At 36.8% G+C, this 22,363-nt stretch overlaps 1 protein-coding gene across 1 annotated transcript in view; it reads right to left on the reverse strand.

Moving 5' to 3' along the window:
* pid1 (phosphotyrosine interaction domain containing 1) overlaps nucleotides 1-22,363 on the reverse strand; it is a 131,359-nt gene that overhangs the window by 64,644 nt on the left and 44,352 nt on the right. Inside the window, exon 2 of the mRNA XM_039759989.1 lies at nucleotides 7,683-7,829. Within this exon, the coding sequence (XP_039615923.1) occupies nucleotides 7,683-7,829 (147 nt within the window). The remainder of the gene's footprint in view (nucleotides 1-7,682; nucleotides 7,830-22,363) is intronic.

Here is a 22,363-nt window from a genome sequence, read left to right on the forward strand (position 1 = left end):
CAGTTTTCCCCTTTGGATGGAATTGCAAAGCTTAAGGAAAACAAAATATGAAGAAAGATTAATCACTTTTCAGTTTTTAGCATGTTAGTTTTAAAAATACTCCACTTTTTAATTCAGTATTACTCTTTTTCACTTTCTGTTATGTTTTGGCTGAATTTTAATCCTATGCTGTTATTTGTATCAGTGACCTCTTAAATAACAGAATGCAGACCCAACTGTGAGATATCCATTCTTGGTGATAGTTTAAACAATAACATAACTGTATAAATATGTTTTTGAAGAAGTACCACCAGAGTACAACACACTTGTAAAAAGATTTCACAAACGATGCTTTATTTCTGACTGCTTATTTTATTACAGATTATCACTGTTCTACTACAAAACTCACTCAAATGTTCATCTTTAGCAATCAAATTTCAGTGCCAGCTTTACAATTTTCTGTCTGTCCTAAATAGGTAATTTAGAGTTCAAACATCACATATCTATTATGAATCCTTTGCACACTCACACAAAGGAAATCCACTTGGTGTATGTGGTGGCAGTCACAATATTTTTCTAGTTTATTCTACAGTACATCTTCGCTATCACTGCTAATGTTCCCAAATGATTTCTCTCTTTATGAAGCAGTCATATTGTACATGCACTCATACTCTTGAATGTGTGTGTAGTATACACTAGGCATAATGACAGTCTACATAATATGGACAATAATCTACATTATGTACTTAATATTGCTTTCTTCAACATACAAATATGCAAATACTGTTGAACTGTCATTCTGTACTAACACTTTTCAACAATCAAAAACTTTTTTTTCCCTAATAGATATGATTATTGCACTTTATTCCACATAATAAAGTATTGGCATGACAATTTGCACTCCTAAAATGACACCATTAATTGAGGAAAGTCATGTGTTGGAGACATCATATTTTAGATTTTTTTTTCTTTTATTATTTTTATTATTGATTAAATAATAAAAAAAACACTTTATTTGTATAGACCTTATGCCATAGTACAAGTTTAGTCATAGAATAAGCACATAATATATGAAAAATCTGAGCAACATGAATTATCAAAAAGAGTATCTACAATAGAAGTCTAAATCCAAATAAATAAACCTTTAACCACACTAGAGCAAACACAGACTCACCAGTTAGCCTAGCCAGTATGTCTATGGTGATATGGGAGGAAAACCCAAACAGACATGGTAAGAACATGCAAATGCCAAATAACCAACATCCAGGAGCAGGATTCAAACTTAGGCCTGCGTGTACTTGAGGCAGAAATTCTAACCACTACACCTGCCTATAGTTCAAAGTTGGCTGCTCATTTTCAATGTAACAAAACTACTTTTTAAATAAAATGTACATCTCTGTTCCTCATTTAATTTTCTACATCTGTGTTTTGTCAAAGTTATGGAAAAATTAGGAGTAATCAAGGAGCAACAGGTGGATGAGATTTCATTTTACTATAGGACATCCCAACAAACAATCTCACAGTTAGTCATTCAGACCAGTTTTAGGTTGCCATTCATACAGTATATAGCTTTGCTTTGGACAGTAGAGTGACACCACACATATACATGGAGAAAATGCAAAGCCAGGAATTTCCCTCAAGTAAATAACTCAAGAACTACAGTCCAAGGAATGTGACTTGGCAAAGGTGATTTAATTAATTTTACATACCAAATGCAAAAATGAAAGCTGTTTAACAGCACCAAAACATATAGTGTACTTCTTAAGTAACCACAATTTAAAAAGCAACAGAGTAAAGAAGAATTCACCATAACTGTGTAAAATGTTTCTTCCCTACAAAAAAAAAAAAAAGTGAACAATACCTCCTACAAAATGTTAACTGTTATTTTCGAAAGGGTTTTTAATTTATTTCCTTTTATGGGTAACTTTAGACCATTCTTTACTTTGGAGCTTGTCATTATCATTATTGTTACTATATATATGGCTTATTCATACCGTAAAGACAGATGCTGTCACAATTATATTTAAATGAAATATGCAGTAAAATTTATATGTTGGGAAAAGAAAACAGCCACCAAAATGATTACTATGGGTTAAAAAGCTTAGTTATGATGCCCTTCTTTTTATATATGTGGTTTAAGTGTATGGTTAAAATTTCTATTTTGCATTGGAAAGCTTAAAGAAATATTTTTAAAAAGGATGATGAGAAAAGGTTCCACACAGAAATCAGAGAAACTATAATAGTGTCAGTTCACAGAATGACCAATACACTGCTTATTTTTTTCTTTCACTGTCCATTAACAGTGAACCAACCCCACAGTGCTACATTAATTTCAGAAATGGTAAAACCACAACAACATACTGAAATAGAATATCTCTGCAAGATTAGAAGAATCCATTGTTTCTTTAGACATTAGTCTTTTCTGTTAACTCCTTACAAAAAATGTCAGACAATTTAAAAATACAGCCAAATTTAAACTAAGTTTTAATATAGCAGAAAAGTATGAACATTAAACATTTAAAGCAGGCTTTGTAGTCATGGACATCTCCATTGGAAATTTGTACACATAATCATGACTATGTCCCACTTCTTTGTCCAAAGCTTTAATTAAATTAAAAAAAAAACACTTCATTATCACCATGTCTATGATATTTAGTAACCATTTCTGATGTTCTTCTGTGTGCTCAGCTCTACTCTATTCATGGACAATTTATGGTTTAAGGCTCATGAAGCACTCTCTAAGCCAGTCCATCAATCCATCCTCTTCCACTCATCCGAGGTCGGGTCGCGGGGGCAGCAACTTGAGCAGAGATGCCCAGACTTTCCCTCTCCCCGGCCACTTCTTCTAGCTCTTCTGGGGAAATCCCGAGGGATTCCCAGGCCAGCTGGGAGACATAGTCCCTCCAGCATGTCCTGGGTCTTCCCCGGGGCCTCCTCCCAGGGAGGCATCTAGGAGGCATCCTGATCAGATGCCCGAACTACCTCATCTGACTCCTGTCGATGTGGAGGAGCAGCGACTATACTCTGAGCTGCTTCCGGATGACTGAGCTTCTCACCCTATCTTTAAGGGAAAGCCCAGACACCCTGTGGAGGAAACTCATTTCAGCCGCTTGTATTCGCGATCACGTTCTTTCGGTCACTACCCATAGCTAATGACCATAGGTGAGGGTGGGAACGTAGATCAACTGGTAAATTGAGAGCTTTGCCTTACGGCTCAGCTCCTTTTTCACCACAACAGACCAATGCAGAGCCCGCATCACGGCGGACACCGCACCAATCCGCCTGTCAATCTCACGCTCTGTTCTTCCCTCATTCATGAACAAGACCCCGAGATACTTGAACTCCTCCACTTGGGGCAGGATCTCGCTCCCAACCCTGAGAGAACACTCCACCCTTTTTCGGCTCAGGACCATGGTCTCGGATTTGGAGGTGCCGATTTCCATCCCAATCGCTTCACACTCAGCTGCGAACCGATTCAGAGAGAGCTGAAGATCACAGCCTGAAGAAGCAAACAGGACAACATCATCTGCAAAAAGCAGTAAACCAATCCTGAATCCACCAAACCGGAGCCCTTAAACACCCTGGCTACGCCTAGAAATTCTGTCCATAAAAGTTATGAACAGAATCGGTGACAAAATGCAGCCTTGGTGGAGTCCAACTCTCACTAGAAATGGGTTCAACTTACTGCTAGTAATTTGGACCAAGCTCTGACACCGGTTGTACAGGGACCGAGCAACCCTCCACCCCCCCACAAGATTTCCCGAGGGACACGGTTGAACGCCTTTTCCAAGTCCACAAAACACATGTAGACTGGTTGGGCAAACTCCCATGCACCCTCCAAAGTCAGTGTTCTGTGAAATTCATTGTATGAAAATAAGTTGCTTTTGTTCACATTAGTCTTTGTAATGCATTTAGTGGATGTTTATGTAACACACTTGTAAAGTTCAATGATAACTGTTACAACTGACTCAGATACAGCATGAAATATTAGTGGCTCTGTAAATCAGTTTAGTTCGTAAAACAATACAGGAAAATTTCACAGTGACTAGTGTGATTGGGTTTCCAGTTGGTAAAAGGATTCCTTAGGTAAAGACACTATCAAGATAGCACAAGCATGGGATATATAGTTATATAGGTATGCTCCGTATTTGAACTGCATGTGCTGGCAGGGCAGTAGGCTGGGCACCAGGGTTACCAGCATGACAGAATAAAACAGAAGCAGCCTACTGGGGAGCATGTAATCGTCCTTCAGAATGATAAAGGTCAGAGGATCCAGCTACTTGCACTGTACTAACTACTCACTGTAGTTAGTGTGAAACCAAGGAGAGAATACCAGAAGTGGCAACATTTGCTGACTGCTATAGGGCATATAGTCATGGAAGGGAAAGTATGGAATGGAACTGTATTCTCTCTTAAAAAACCTAAAGCTAGCTTCGAGAGGAGTCAGATGAGGTGGCTCGGGCATCTGATCAGGATGCCTCCTGGACGCCTCCCTGGTGAGGTGTTCTGGGCACGTCCAACCGGGAGGAGGCCCCGGGGAAGACCCAGGACAAGCTGGAGGGACTATGTCTCCCGGCTCGCCTGGGAACACCTTGGGATTCTCCCGGAAGAGCTGGAAGAAGTGGCCGGGGAGAGGGAAATCTGCCTCTCTGCTTAAGCTGCTGCCCCCGCAACCCGACCCTGGATAAGCGGAAGAGGATGGATGGATGGATGGATGGAAGGATGGATAGCTTTTTAAGGTCAATGGAAAGTTTGGAGATGAAATGTAAATGGAAGCCATTACAGCAAGTTCTAGCTTGGCATTTCTAGAGAAAATACGAGTAATCCTTGGGATTGGCCAGAAATGGACATGAGAGAGTTTGACACCACCTCCAAGGAGCAAGGAGATTAACCTTTATAGAATGGACATTCTCCTGTGAAAAGAACACTGCCTAGAGTAAAGCAGCATAATGTAATCTTCTCAAACATACTTAATCCAATTCAGGATTGCTAGCGGCCAAGGTTTATAATGGCAGCTATGAATTTGTTTAATAAGAGTACACATTATGTCAGCAAAACTGATGCTAAAATTTAACACATTACGAAATGGTTTAAATGGAGAAAAGAGTTTCATGACAAGCTGTGAGGAATGTTTACATCTCTCTGACTGACACAGATAGCTTGACTACAGATCTACATTGAATGGAAAACTCTTCAAAATCTTCAAAAGCCTTTGTTGTAGTTATCTTTTTAAATGATCTTGACAATACATTGTTCTCCTCTCCTTCTAAAATTCAGCAGCTAAATGATTCTAAGGCTAGACAGATCTGTTAATTCTTTACATTGAAGGTAACCCACGTAAAGGTTTTCCAGTGCTGTCTCTGTTCTAGTGTCTATATAAACACAGGGAACATCAGTTTCTGTACAGTATTACAAACTGTCTGAGGAAGGGGCCAGAGTTGCCTTGAAAAGTTGCATATTGAAATCTTTTTAGTCAGCCAATAAAAGGTGTCATTTAGGTATGTCCTTGATAGTCCACTAATCATAATGTTCATATCACATTTCAAATCTCACCTTTTCCTGTATTATTAACTTATTAATTCCATATCTAATTTTTTCAAAACTTTTGCACCTATGCAAAATTATATTGCGTTGTTGCCTATTAACACTAGAATCCCTGAAGCCTATGAAAAAAGTAACAATGCTGGGCCACCTTAAATTCTTTCACACCTCTCCATCAGTGTTTTTTTTTTTTTGCAAATGTGTCAATCATCACAAATAAAATGTATGTTTTTATTATCCATCCATCCATCCATCCATCCATTTTCCAACCCGCTGAATCCAAACACAGGGTCACGGGGGTCTGCTGGAGCCAATCCCAGCCAACACAGGGCACAAGGCAGGAACCAATCCTGGGCAGGGTGCCAACCCACCGCAGGACACACACACAAACAGCACACACTAAGGCCAATTTAGAATCGCCAATCCACCTAACCTGCATGTCTTTGGATTGTGGAGGAAACCGGAGCGCCCGGAGGAAACCCACGCAGACACAGGGAGAACATGCAAACTCCACGCAGGGAAGACCCGGGAAGCGAACCCAGGTCCCCTAACTACGAGGCAGCAGCGCTACCACTACGCCACCGTGCCGCCCTGTTTTTATTATATAATGGTAAGAATACCAGCTCACTACTCAAATGGAAAATGCAGGGAAGACGCGGGATTGAACCTACAGCCTCTTTATTTAGAGGCAGTCATTCTTACCTCTAACCCACCTATGCAGCTGATAAATGGGTTTTGGTTTTTACCCATTGACAGCAACATTTAAATTGAATAATTTCTTATTATTTTGTTATATTCTTGAATAAAGGCGCACTTGTTTTGTTTTATACATTTTGTGAAAGTATGATATTTGAACTTTAGTCTTCACACATTATACATTTCATGGCAACATTTTATTAATTTTTGCTATAACATGAAAAAGGTTTCTGCTTTAGTTATGTGTTCAACTCTGCCTCACATTTCCTGTCATCCTACATTTATTCAGATCATTGTAGACATGGAACACACATGAAATGTATGTACTCCAAATAATGATATATTGCATTATTTACCCTATACAACACCAGGCACCTCACACCCAGATAAACAGACTTGAGTGGGAAGAACTTCAACAGCGTCAGTGGGGGTTGGGATAGCAGACTGCTTGATGCTTGTGTTGATTGACACATTTGCAAAACAAAGCCGCTGATGAAGAGGTGCAAAGGAATTTAAGATGGCCTGGCATTATGACTTTTTTCATAGGCTTCAGGGATTCTAGTGTTAACTTATAGTCTATGAACTTTAGTCTTATTCTGTTCTACTTTTTTTTTACTATTTATTATATTACTTTCATTATATTATATCCAAAGAGCGTTTGTGAACTGTGAACCAATCAATAGAAGGGTAAACTCACTTACTCATATGGGGCCAATTTGGAGTTGTCAATTAACATACATCCACAAAGCTTTACTTCAACTAACCATTTATATGGTTATCATATTAAAATTGCTTTTCATTTTCTTCCAATGAGTAAGACTATGATCCAGTTAGTTTGTGAGTAGATTATGTAAATTCCTGCCCATAACAAGATTCATCCCACCATACATACAGAAAGACAGGCAAAGTAGAGCTATTTCATAGATACTGTAGATATTTTTATAAAAAATAACAAAGCACAGTTTGAAGTGTTAATGAAGTGTTGATAGAAATGTTTTTTAATATTTCCACTGCATAATGGTATTTTTAGCATTCACCATTCTGTAAAACATTCTTTAGTATTTCAACACAAATCACACTAAAATGCAAGTCTGATATGGCTACCTTTAACAGATATGTTGGAGAGTGGTACACTTGGCAATCTAAGTTTTTGTGAAAGTATGCAAGTATAAACAAAAAATGTATAATTATAGAATTGTACTTAATTTCAAAAGCTGAACAACCATCATTTGAAACACTTAATTATAAAAATACAATATACAGAAATACAGTTGGTACGAAATCTGAGAAACAAGATATTACGACAATTGTTGGAAATTCTATAAATGAACCATGATATGACAGTGACAACTGGATTACTGGATCCCAATTTACAAAGAAAGTGATTATCACTGTAGTTATTTTAAGCAAACGCTAACTAAATGTGCAACATAGTTAACATAGTTTCTGTTTTGAGAAATCAATACCTTGCAGCCAGAGTGAGTCCGATTTTTCATCAATGGTGTGGTAGAACAGAGTTCGATAGCTTCTGGTTCATGAAATATCACTGCAGGGAGAGGATCTTTCCTCAATGCTAAAACATTCAATTTGGTCTTCAGCATTGTTTGGAAGTGCTGCAACCAAAATAAAAACTGTTATTATAAACATTGAATAAACATTTGTGGTCATCTCATAAATAGGTGAATGATTTCAAGGGGAAAAAGTATAGCTTGTATTAAACAGAACTGCTATTTTTTCTCCACCTACCAGTAAACAGTGCAAGTCTTTGTTTAGCATTTCTGTGGGTGATTAGTCAGTGAGATATATATATATATATATATATATATATATATATATATATATATATATATATATATATATATATATATATATATATATATATATATATATATATATATATAGAGAGTACATGTGTACTTCCTATTTAACAACCAAAAAGTGCTAGAAAAAAGATGATCTTGAGTAGTCATAGCCAAACTACAAAGCTCTATTTCTTGCATTCCTTGCAAATACCTTCTGTAAGCATGTCTGTGCTATGTCTTTGTACTAGACTACACATATGGCTGTATTTTAGATTAATACCATATCAGGCTCAGCTCCTTGAGGCTTGACAGCAGTTCACTGTCAGCATGCAGTCAACAGGAAATGTGCTCCAGGTGGAGCAATAGAATGTTTGGTTTCACTTCCCATTTTTCTTAAATTTGCAGCGGGTTTATTTAAGAAATATTTTACAACACTAGAGTATTTTTTCCTTTGTTCATAGCCATATTGTGGAAAAAAATCTATGATTTTCCCAACAGGAATACCCTCAGATACTGCAAAGTATATACAATGTTTTAAATTAGTAGTATCACATTTTTACATGCATTAAAAATATTTTTTCCACCATAAAGAAAATATTTACCATCAAGGTAATGAGCACTTGATAAGAGGAGGATAGGATTCCATACTGCATTTTAAGTTAATTATTTTACTATTTGCTGGTTTGAAATGACTTTTTTGATAAAAACAATACTGTATATTCCCTTTTTGACATATTTACTTTTGTTTTTGTAGTGTATTAAAATGTACACTATGATAAATACATTCAAATAAATGTAGACATGTTTGAGGTACTTATACAGCAAACATTATACAAAAAAATAATGGCTCCATGTGTTCAACAGATTGTTTTTCTGTTAGCTTAGCCACTTAAACACATGCAAGAAGACCTACAGAATGTATGCAAAAGCCATAAATCTGCTGTGTAAAGAGAAATACCATAACCCCACATTTTAAATGAATGCATACCATCCCAGGGTGCATGAAACGAGGTCACTCAGATTCACCCACATTACTGTGTGCATTTCACACATTTCTTGGAACACTATAAAACGTAAAGGCCACAGAAAAAAATCCCTGAGGTCAGAAATCAGATACTGTACCTACTGAGGAACAATTATTAAATAAAATATAATGAAGGAGGATGTTGTCTTTGATAACCTACACGAATTACATTTCATGCAACGCTATTTCTCAACACTAACTAAATGAGTAATTTTAATACTTTTCAATAAAAAATGTAATGGTATAAACTGAACTTTCAGCCAGGGTATCAATCGTTGCTACAAGTCTTCTGAATGACAACCTGTCCTATTAAGATTGGACCTACAATTATCTTGCATGTTACATGAACAGATAATGACTGCAATGTATTAAATGTGCAGAAAAAAAGTGAAGTCCTTTTGTTTACTCTTCCTGCAGAGCCTGACTTTATCCTCATCAACCCTGTAATAAATTTGTAGGTTTAATGGTGAATGGATGTATGGATGGAGTGGTGGATTTTTTGCTTACACATAGCATTTTCTATGAACAGTTTATGCTGTAGAATCTATATTCTACATTGTATATTCTACATTGTGTATTGTCAAAAATGTGGCCACTAATCTCTTGTTATTGGAAATGTTATGTACTGGAAGACCTGGAACACAGAAAAAGGAATAATCTGCTGAATCGGAAAATTATTATCTCACATATATATATATATATATATATATATATATATATATATATATATATATATATATATATATATATATATATATATATATATATATATATATATATATATATATATATATATATATATATATATATATATATATATATATATATATATATATATCAGGGAGTCAGGGATGCCAGGGGCCATGACCCGGCCGGGTCATCATGAGGGACTGGATGTGGGTCTGTGCCCACCCTGGATCACGTGGGGGTTGCCTTCCGGGTTGCTCTGGGGCCACGGGTACAGGGCATGGAAGCTCCACCCTGTAGGGGCCCGTGGTCACCGCCAGGAGGCGCCCCAATGCCTTGGGGACCTGTTACCCCAGCACTTCCCCCACACCAGGAAGTGCTGGGGGGAAGACTTTGGACGTAACCCGGAGAGCTGCTGGGAGGACAGCCGGCACTTCCACCACGCTGGGGCATGGCCAAGGGAGGAATGCCGGGAACACCTGGTGCTCATCCGGGTACTGAATAAAAGGGGCCGTCTCCATTCATTCGAGGCTGGAGTCGGGAGGAGGAAGGACGAAGCACAGAGGAGGTGTGGAGGCGGCCCGAAGAAAGGCATTGTGAGGCCAGGACTGTGACTTTGGGGTTTGTGCACTATTTAAACTGAACTGGGTCTGTGTGACCATTGCTAATATTTGTAAATATTGTAAATAAATGTGTTTGTGGGTGACATGAACGTGTCTGCCTGTCTGTGTCTGGGTCAACTTCCATATATATATATATATATATATATATATATATATATATATATATATATATATATATACACACAGTACAGGCCAAAAGTTTGGACACACCTCCTCATTCAATGTGTTTTCTTTATTTTCATGACCATTTACATTGGTAGATTCTCACTGAAGGCATCCAAACTATGAACACACACATGTGAAGTTATTTACTTAACAAAAAAAGGTGAAATAACGGAAAACATGTTTTATATTCTAGTTTCTTCAAAATAGCCACCCTTTGCTCTGATTACTGCTTTGCACACTCTTGGCATTCTCTCGAAGAGCTTCACCTGAAATGGTTTTCACTTCACAGGTGTGCCTTATCAGGGTTATTTAGTGGAATTTCTTGCTTTATCAATGGGGTTGGGACCAGCAGTTGTGTTGTGCAGAAGTCAGGTTAGTTGGACGATCATTTATTTTTCAACTGGACAATGACCCCAAACACACCTCCAGACTGTGTAAGGGCTATTTGACCAAGAAGGAGAGTGATGGAGTGCTGTAAATGGTCATGAAAATAAAGAATACACATTGAATGAGGAGGTGTGTCCAAACCTTTGGCCTGTACTGTATATATAAAGAACACTGGAGTTAGATATTTATATGTATATTTAGTACAATTAATGATTAATAATAATTAAAAACTATTAACTCATGTAACTTATAAATGTATAAACACATTTAAGCAGTACTTAACTGCCAATTTCAATTAAATAAATCAATGTGTGGGACTGCATTTTTTTTTGTTAGACAAATTGTGAAAACTACGTTTTTAAATTAAGTTTTGTTTCAGATAAGTAAGTACATTACTGGAGAAACTAAGCAATATTACAACTTGTAATTATGAGAAGCATTTTATTTTCTTTAATGACATAGTATAATGGATAATTTTTAAACATATTTTATTAGTTAAAAATAATACATTTTTAAGGGAATTCTACTTTTCTTAGTATTTTAATAGTATTGAACAATAAGCCTACATAATTTTATTTTGATAATAAAAGATAAACAGGTTAACAATTTAATAAAAAACATGGCTTTTTGATGTCTGGTTATGCAGGAGCTTAGTGTAAAAAGATTTTTAATGATATAGGGAAAACAAATTGTAATCGGCATCGGCTGATCCAGGAGCATGATATATGTGATCGTTACCAGCCCTAAAAAAAACTTGACTGGAGCATCACTAAAAATAAGCATATGATGGTTAGAAATAAAAACTGAGAAAATGCTAAGAGGTCCTGAGTAAACCTCTACTTGCCATTTTCCTAGCTTATCTTTTAATTGGATTGCTGGACTGTGGGTTCAGTTTATTTATAACGAATCACATACAGTATTTAAATATGTACTATAAACAATAATACACACAATATAATATACATTATGTGGTAATAGAACTTAAAATATTTTATTTGTATGATGTATTAATGTAGGGCTATACATTTTTTTTACATAAGCAGAATTGCTCAAAGGTATAAGTTCTCACAATGGACATTCTGACAGCTGATAGGATGAATGCAAATAGACTAAATGAACAGGTTTATAAGAAATAGGTAAATATAAAAAAAAAAACATCCTCAAGCATCTACTGATAGCATGCTATGCATTAATAGAGAGTTTGAGCTTTAAGCTGAAGATAAAAATAATGCATAGAGGATTATAGAAGATAAAAGTGATTGAGACCTTTTCAGTTAGTATATCATCGTATTAGCTATGTAGTAATATTTTATATGAATAACCTAACCATTTATAAGTTATTAGTTGTTCAAGTTTTAGCTTGATACAACTATGGTGTTGCTTCTGTAATTCTTAGATGATCAGACACCAAAAAACTGTATAAAAGAAAGAATATGAGGTTCTCTCTTTTTCTGAAACTTGCCACCTGCAAAGGTTTGTCTAATCTTCTGGCTGCAACACTCATTAAATCTATTACTGCTGAGCCAAGTAAGCTACCTGAAGCTTGTAATGTTACACTGATTTGAAGTGTTCAGGTTGTATGATTTCATCCATTTTAACTCCAAGTGTTTGACACCTACGGTTTCTCTGAAAATAAACCTATCTGGGGAGATGTCCTTGTTTGTCCTGCCATTACCAAAGTTTCCAGGAACAGGTAATGTAGGATGTATATGAAAAACAAGGTTAATAAGCTAAGTATACAAGTATACAGTATAAAAGGTACCTCTTTTTGATCAACAATAGAAAGAAAAAAAAAAACACAAGAGGTTAATATAACTGTGACCGCATTTTATGTCAAAGTGACTACTTATGCTGTAATACTTAAATTCTGCCTCACTTTCTTTGCAAATAACACATACTACTTTGTTTCTTTTGAACTCTGTAAAAAGTATTTACTATGCCCATTTTTTCAAACCACCAGGTTTTTAGTATTAACACCCTACCTGTATCCCACTTAATTTTCAGAAAGGTATATTTCAGATTTCAAAAACCATTTTTAAAAAAAGCCAGCTGCTCAGCTTCTCTTGTGTTTATGCTACTCAACCAGTTTTCAATGTGTTTCATGAATTTGCTGAGATTTAACCCTTTGAACACTCACATACCATAATGTTCAGAATGATTCTTATTTATGAATGCAACCTTCATTTCCTTGAACTTTTTATCATGATCTTAAAAAAATGGAGACTCACCAAAGAACATGCTAGCAAGAAGAAAATTGACATTGCAATAGGAGTTCAGCATTCCACAGTCAGCTTTGTCAGCTGTATGTGCCAAACGACACAATGTTCCAAATCCATTATAACAAAGATTCCTGTTATAATAAATAACAAATCCTTCATTCTAACGGAATTGGACTTGTATTTCAAATAAAATTTGGAATAGTGAGATTTAAGTCAAATTTGATTTAAGTTATGCTTGTTGTATTTATCTTAGTTCATGTAATAATTTTTCATTGCTGAAATCTATTTCAAATACATTTAATCTAAACACAATTAAATAAGTTCGGTATTTTTCAAGTCAATGTTATTTCTTCACAATCATGGTATACAGAACATTATTTAGACATATGAGACAGTGTTCTAAAGTTAAGCAAATTTTATAAAGTTTTAAAAATAATTAGCCCACTCTTGCATTTCAAAATAAAGCTTATGGGAGAATCCCATTGCAAAAAAAGGTTTTCCGGTTGTGCAAGTGTTGCTACATTTTGAAAAGAAAAAATAACTGGTTTCTTTTGCTAATATGTCATATTATTATTATTAGAAAATATAACAGGTTTTTGAGTCTGTAGAGAACATGTGTATATACATGTCTATATGATGTTGATCTTCAATCCTTAATTCCTTAGGCCCTAAGGGGTTTTTGGCATTATCACGCTTTCATTTCATACACAAAAAAAAAACAGTTATTATTCTGCTTATGTAATAAAGGAGTTGTAATTGGCTGAAAAGTAGTGAGTACAACATTCCAGGGGCCTCATGCATAGCACTGTGTGTAGAATTCACATTAAAACATGACATATAGACACAAACAGAAATGTGCATATGCACAAAAAAAAATCCAGATGCATAATACTGTGCCTAAGCCAAGTTCCACACACTTTCTATGAATAATCCAAATGAATGTGAAATTTAACACGTCACGTGCCTACAGCCCAACCCCAATTCCTCCCAGAATTTTGCATATCTTAATATCCAAATCAATATAAATATCACCTTCTGTTCGGTGTTTTGTTAAAAGACAATGGCAAAATCGTGTGGAAAAAAGAAGAATTTCAGCGATTGAGAAGTGGAGGTAAGGAAAAATGTAACATTTGTTGGCTTAAACAGTGGTATAAGCAAGAAAAGGAAGTTATGGAGTGATACAGTGTGGCACAGACACTCGGAAGTTCAAGTTCAGAAAGTCGCACGGAAAGATCCCGAAATAAAAAAGAAGCGGTCGGATATCAAAGTCAATAAGAAACGGCAAGTCACAGCCCACCATCTGTTTATTGTTACAGACAACATTACAAATGCTGATCCCCGTGCTGATGACATGACTTATGCGGTGATGGTGCTGCTGTACCCAACACATCTTCAGACACTGGCTGCACACACACCTCTGCCTCAGAAATTGCTGGGCGACCATCTGGCTGTGTGCTGACGGACGCTGTTCTGGAGTTACACAATGCAATAGTGGATGCTGTAAGAGATGTGGCCAATTAGCTGAGGAATACAAGGGTTGTACTATGTGATATTCACAACAATTTAAATGAATTGGTTAAAAAATAAATGTGGCATCTGATTACCTGTTTTTACATTCTGCTAATTACATTCAAACAAAGTTGAAACAATGTCCGATTTGGCTGATCATTTGGTGGGCCCGGGTCAGGTTAATCATACAACATCTCTTCAGATACGGGCAAGCAGGACACTACATGCCTACACAATGTGACACACTTTGAGGACAATAGAGCAGAACATTTCTAGCCTGTAAATGCTTTCTGTTTACATGAGTAAATTCATTCTCTGAGGGCGCCTTTATAGTGTAGTATCTGCGCCGAGCGACACAACGGATCGATTCTCTTCTCTTCTCTTTAAATGGCTATTTGAGGTGACTCACTGTCTTTAAAAGAACTGCTTGCCTTTTGCTGCACTAGTTGGCAAAATTACCTGCGACTGTCTGGAGCTGGCATTTTTATGGGTTCTTTAGTAATATATGCAATAATGCCAGCTCATTCTTTTGGTGATTCATCCACAGCTGATGTAACTTGTCCAGCGCAATTGGAATACCAATGTGCGAACAGTTGACCACTCGATTACATTTGGTAAATTGGACATTGCTGCGAATTGCACTTTTATGTTTGCTAGTTCAACTGCAGTGTATGGAAATCATATATATGTGGATGACAATCGTATAATACCATCCTTTACGAATGGCATGGAGCGACACAGTGATGATTATGAAAAAGCCGATCAGTCAAGTTCAAGTTAAAAAGCAACTGCAGTTATAAACCCAAGAGTGGACAGTACTTCTGAAGGAGCAGGTAAGCATAGTTCATCAAAGTCTGCCTTTGTAAAGACCGTGCCCTTTCAGCACACAGCTCCAAGAGGATAATCGAAATTGACTTAGGAGCAAGTCATCATCATCATCATCATCACCATCTTTAAATACGCCCTCTTCCAATTCTTCCATTTACAATGTCTTCTAACAACGCTAAAGCAGCTATGGTAGTTGGAATAGTTTGGCCAATCCATACACCATTATATTGTTACAGAACGATTATAATCAAGTGAATTAAATTTGTAAACAATATGCAATTATTTTCAGGGAATATGATAAATCCCGTGTAATTGATGCGAATATGAAAAAGAAAGGTAAATGACACAGAAACAGAAGCACTACTTTGACACTGGGTGCCGCCAATTGGCAAAACTGAGCAGAAACGTGTGTACACAAAGTATGGGGCTAGCATGAAAATGTGCGTGGCTTTATGTCAATTTGTGTGCAAGAAAAATGGTATCCAAAACATTTTTGTGCATACACATCATCTATACATGAGGTCCCAGATGTTTAAAAGAAAGCATTTATATGATTAAAATTTAAATTACAAATACTTTATCTAGTAAATAGCAGGGTGCTCTGTGAACAATTTTGTTTCAATGGAGTTTATTTAACGTAATGTCACATCTAAAACAATCCACATATCTGATTTTTTTTATCAAGTTAAAATAATATTATGGCTGGTTTATTGATAATTCCTCAACACAACTTACTTCTTGTCGAAATCCATTTAATCAATCCATCACTTTCACACAAAATGTGCCACAGAATTACCTATTTAAACTACAATGTACAACAATCACAAGTTAAATTGGAATTTTTTTACCTTGATCATGTCATGTGTTGTGTCACATGTGGGACTGTGACCCTTTATACACTAGAGAAGCTCTTTATATCCACACATTTAAACAATTAAGGGGTAAAGCTTCTTGTCTATAGTGTTGCAGTACTCAAAGTGTTTCAAAATTATGTTAAGCTTGTTCTAAAAAAACAAAAATAATACATATATTTTAAAATGTGCTTTGGGTTCCTAGAGTTTCATTTAATAGAGTTACCACAGTGTTTGCAGAGGGTAGACATGTGACTGCTACAACTTCCATTTATTGAGCTGTCAGCTCTGTTTTGGCAGCCCAAATGAAAGAAACAATTGGCTCTTGCACCTTTCACCCATTGTGAATGGAAACCTTCCAAGATATTTTTTAACTAGGGTTTGGCAGCTGCAAAACACCCAGAAAAGATTTCTGCTAAAGGCGACAGCAGACTGACTGAAAGGACTACAGAAAAACTTTTGACTAAAAAGGAGAAAAAGAGCCCATCCCTACAGGTTAGCCAAAAATAAATATATACTTAAAGTACATAAAAAATAATATTACAAAACAAAAAACAACAATAAATAGAAAATCTAAACTTGAAAAAAATGATAACTAGCACATGGATATTATTATGCAATAAATGTTGCCATCTGACTAGCAAATTATACTTTGTAGAGTATACAATGACACAGTAATTAAATGAGAGAATGTTAATCTTGTGGCCTGATTTCCTTAACACTGATTTGTATACACAAAGTTGATTAACTTCAATAAGTCTTATTAACTAAAACCACTATAACTGAGATCAATAAACCAATCACATGAGTAGACATTATACAAGTTATAGGACAGTCTTTGAATTTTCCAGTTGCAAAATGCATGCAGCATTTTGCATTTTAAGGACACATTTTCAAATTAATTCTTGAAATCCATACTGTTTGTTTGTTAAAGAGTTACAGATGCTAAACCATGATGAGATTTCCTGAGGGAAGATGCTCAAGAATTATATGTACCTGATGTCATCTTTAAACAAGGCAGCGCTGTGCTCAGCCTTTGATATTTGATCTTCATCAAGGCAGAAATGTATAGGCTAAGTTCTGGCTGACTTACATGCAAGAACTCATGCTCACATAAAGCTCAGACTATACTTTATAAACTATGCATTACAGTTCAAAAGCAGGAGCTGCAAAATAAGCTATTATATTCCTGTATGTAAGCTAAATTCATATAATATTCTTAATGCAGTGAGTGGAATGCATTGTAGTACACACACATGCATACCTTATATGAGTGAGTGTATGTGTTTGTGTCCTGCAATGGACTGGTGGCCAATTAAGGGTCACATCCTGGACTTAAGTTAAACAATTGTACTATTTAAGAATATACACTAGACATACATTTAACAATTGACAACAGCACAACCCAAATTGGCCAAAACCACATTCCTACAAATTCTGCTCAGATGTTAAAAAAAGCAGCCTGCAAGCATCATGGCCATTTCCCTCTTTGCTCTGAATAGGATGTTCTCTACATCTCATCAGCGAGAAGAGCATCCAGACTGTCACAGAAGTGATGAAGAGGAAGCCTGAGATCATCATATTTTTGTCTTTAATACCATCCTTTAAACGACAATCCATTGACATAGAGTAGTAGCATCATGGTCTCACCTTTAAAAACCTCATCAGTGGCTACCAATAACACAAGTATGTTTTAGCTACATCAGCAGCAGATAGGAAGTTTCTCTAAAGCTTGGGTTTGGGACACTTCAGACATGCAGTGCAGCTGGTGGAACTGTGAAGAGAATGAAAGGAGGGCTGGACAAGCAGTGGAAACTGCTAATATGCCCATGGGTTAACATATCTGCATATTACTTGTGGCAAAGGGAATATAATGCTTTGGACTTTCTACAAAATTTTCCTTCATCTATAATGCTTTTTTAAGCGCACTACCAGAAAAAAAGAATTCAAATTTTAAAAAAAAGGCATTATTAACTGCATTCAGAAGACTGTATCTAGGCATAATCCAGTTCAGGCTTGCTGGTGCCTAAACTCTGAAGTACTAGAAGCCAGGCACAGAATAAGCATAGGATGAACATGCACACATCCATTCCTACAGTGGAGCCATTTAAAATCAGCAGTTAATTTAACACATACATCTTTGCTGATGTGGGAAGAAAACTGGAGAAAAACCCCAAAAAGAATTACAGAAATAACCTGCAATGTCCTCAAATTGATCAGGCAGGGAATTTAAAACCAGGGCAATAGAATCAGGTGTTGCCCTATGTTTATTTATGTGTTTCATATTATTACTCTTTTTTAATGAATAAAGATTTAAAATGTACTAGCTAACCCACGGCGTACTATACGCCGCAAAATCAGGCCGGTTGTTTAATGATTTTTAAGCACAGGGAGAAAATTAACATTGGAAAAATCGGTAATGTAATAAATCCGCAAGAAAAGCAACATTGTAACAATGCACGGAACGGAGCAACACACAATCGTCCGTGACTGAAAACTGGCATACCGCAATCGCGCCTTCAGCTGCCAGACGGAGGGATGGGGGTGCAGGGCGCGGAGTGTGGAACGGGAGGAGAGGAGAAGGACGTCCACTCCACTCCCTCCGTCATGCGAGTCTGCTGATTTCTTGTTCAGTATGCGCTGCCCGCTCATGTGCCCACCTCCAACTCGTCACTTGAGTCGTCGTCTTTACACAGATGTACCTGTGACTGACGTAGACTTTTCATTGCTCTGTGCGGTTTTGGCTTCTTTTCAATATATAATCCACCAAGACACCTGACCACGATAGTAGCGAGGTGGGAGGGGAGTGTGTACAAAGGGTTGGGACGCAACCAGTGGGAGCGTATGAGTCGCACTTAGTGGGAATTCCACGATTTGCAGCTCAAATGGGGTTCAACGGCTTACCCACGCGGGGTAGACACACGCTCAATCTCATGCATAATTATTTGTTGAATGCTAAACACTTCTGGAAAGACACGGTTGTCTAAAACGGGTTGGTGTGCGAATACAACAGTAAGCGAATGAAAAGATGGAACTCTGGAGAGAGCAAAATACAACACAATAGTGAACCCGCGGCATAACAAACACCAGACGTGCATGTGAACTCTTACCACAGACGAAAGGGACTAACTGGGTGGTCGGTGAGTTTTTGCGTCCGGGCAAATGGGCAGGCAGTGTGAATGCCTAGAGAGCGAGGGTAAACGCTGGCTGGTGAAAAAGGAGTGTTGGTGGGCAGGAAAACGTCTTCCGTGTTCCTGCAGGAGCATCTAAGAAGACGCATGTTTGTCGCGGATGCGAATAGCTGTATGTAGCGTGTAAAACAGTTTACTATGGTGCACGCGGTCGTGCGTCGTAACCGAAAAGTCGGTTTTTAAAGACTGCTTACTTCATTGTGCTTTAACCTCAGTTGTAAAGGATTGTTTTAAGGATCCCATGGGATACCCCTCGCAAACCGTTTCACACGCTGCATATGGCGATTCACCTTCGCGAGAAACATGCCTCTACAAACAGTCAACGTAGCTCAGAATTGCATGACATGCACATGTCATTAACCTGACCTGCACTTTGCATGTGGCCTCTACGACAGACAAATATAAATGAAGCCATTTTTTCTTTGTCGTCGCGTCCGAGTTGGTGGCCGTAGCACTGCAAGTTGTCGTCGTATCCAATGGTCTTGGAGTTGGTGGGCGTGGCTCCTTCCTGCGTGTGCCATAGGTGTCTCACTTGTCGGCAGCTTAGTGAATCCATGCCCCTTCCGGTGTGCTTTCCATGGTTGTCTTGCCTTAGTGAATTATATATATAGATGTACTTTTATAACAAGTTAATGAAAACCAAATATATTTTTCTCTCCCATTTTATAATGACGTGCACGTGAAAAGCCTTATAAGAAGCAGAGGTGTAACAATGAGGGTCCTGCTCCATGCTCCCATCTCTCTTTTGGGAGCCTCTTGAACCTGACACCGAGGCATTTTTTCTTTCGTGATTTGGGGTGCATATCTTGAAGGAAAGGTGTAATGAAAAGCTTGGATGTGCAAAATGTTTTATGGTATCTTAAATCTTTCTAATTTAGCATGGATCTACAAAAGATCAATTCAATAGTCATACAAGACCCTTTTCTCTAATGCAGGAATGATAGAGAGGCAGCATTGAAATGGCACATGAATACTTTATCCCATGGAAAGTCACCTCTGTAGTCTGGCAGGCATAGGAAAGCTTATCCATGACAATTGGTTTGTTACATTTACAAAAAAACATGTAAAACTAGTACTAATGCTATTTTTGCTTCTGTTCCAGATTTTTAGATGTCTAGCAAACACAAGTCAAAATTTCAAGCAGCAGCAACAGCGAGAGCGAGAGTGCGAGAGAGAGAGTAGAAACTTATTAAATTCAACACAGTATGTATAAAAGATTGCAAATTAGCTATCATTAATGCATTCATTGATTTATTAGGGACAATAAAACATCCTGACAATAATAATGAACAATTACTCAAATCATAAGTAATTGATAATGTAATTAATTTGTAAGATTTAAAGTATTTCACTACAAAATGATATTACATTCTTTCTTGCTTTGCAATACTAAAATACTACGCAGTGCAGCTAGTTAGCTGGGACTGAATACAATGTTCTATTCATTATAATTCTATCATGTTTATAACTTTAAAAAAATCAGGAATTTTATTTTAACCCCCAGACTCAATGAATCAAAGTACATTTAGGTAGTTGGATAGTGCTGTGGCTAGCAATGCTATTTTATATATCCAGTGTCCCAAGTTCAAATTTCATGCCTGATTGAAAGCTGTGTAGAGGCTGCAGGGCCTTTCCTTTGTCTGCAAGGGGTTTCCCTTCAAATCCCCCAAAACAATGCCAGTTAGGTTTATTGGTAACTTTAAGTAGACTGCAATTTAAAAGAAACTGAATAGATGTCTGAGGGTGCTCTATGATGAAATAGTGCACTGGCCATAGTTGCTTCCTGCCTTGTACCTGTTACTGCCATGATACGTTTTAGCTCCTGGAATTAAGAGGCCTGATGTTTGAGAGTCTGAATTGGATTAAGTTACCTTGAGAATGTACATACAGCACATAAAGTATACTGTATGAGAAATAACAATGCATGCACATGTTCTATAAAATGATATGACCAATGAACTCTCGAAGGTTATTTTCTAAATGTGTTACTGTAAATGCAATAATTATCTAGTACACTGGAATTTACTTGCATTTACTGCATTATCTTGTATAGATGGAATGGCCTCTACGTTCTGACAGGCTGTTTTCAAAAGCAACACCCAATGAAAAAGTATGTCTTTTACTTTTATTAAATTAATTTTGATTAGGAAAATATTGCGTGGACCTGGTAGTCCGTCAGGCTGTGTGATTCTGTAGCTTTGTTGTCTGGAATTAAAAACTCGTAGTCCCAGGCATTTGGACTACTGATTTGTCCACCCCTAAATCATTACCTGAGAATGAGTAATATAATTCTTGTTCATTTATAATAACTTGGTGTCTTATTTTAATTATGATATTTCACTCTACTGTCAAGCTTTATGTTTTCAAAGAGGCTAATATTATATGATATGAGTTATCAGTGTGTTTAAAATATAATTAAATAAATAAATGCATAAATTCTGATTAATTCAAGGGGAACATCTGACATTTTTTATATTTTTAATGAATGAATAAATCAAACAAATCAAATAAATTGATTTTAAATTACTTGGGTAGATCTAAAGAACTGAATCAGAGAAGTGAATCAAAATACCCATAACTAGATGCCAAAACATTTATTTTACAAAATATGAGAGTCCTTTGACTCAAGCCCTTTGAGAAGCCATACAACTTCCTACACTGCTCTCCACTCATTACAGTTGATCATTACTTGTGTATTCCAAGCAGCATCTATACTAATAAAAGGCAAAGCCCTCACTGACTCACTCACTGACTCACTCACTGACTCATCACTAATTTTCCAACTTCCCGTATAGGTAGAAGGCTGAAATTTGGCACGCTTATTCGTTATAGCTTACTTAACTAAAAGTTAAGCAGGTTTC

The sequence above is a fragment of the Polypterus senegalus genome, chromosome 1, assembly GCF_016835505.1.
Source record: "Polypterus senegalus isolate Bchr_013 chromosome 1, ASM1683550v1, whole genome shotgun sequence".
Classification (NCBI taxonomy): domain Eukaryota; kingdom Metazoa; phylum Chordata; class Cladistia; order Polypteriformes; family Polypteridae; genus Polypterus; species Polypterus senegalus.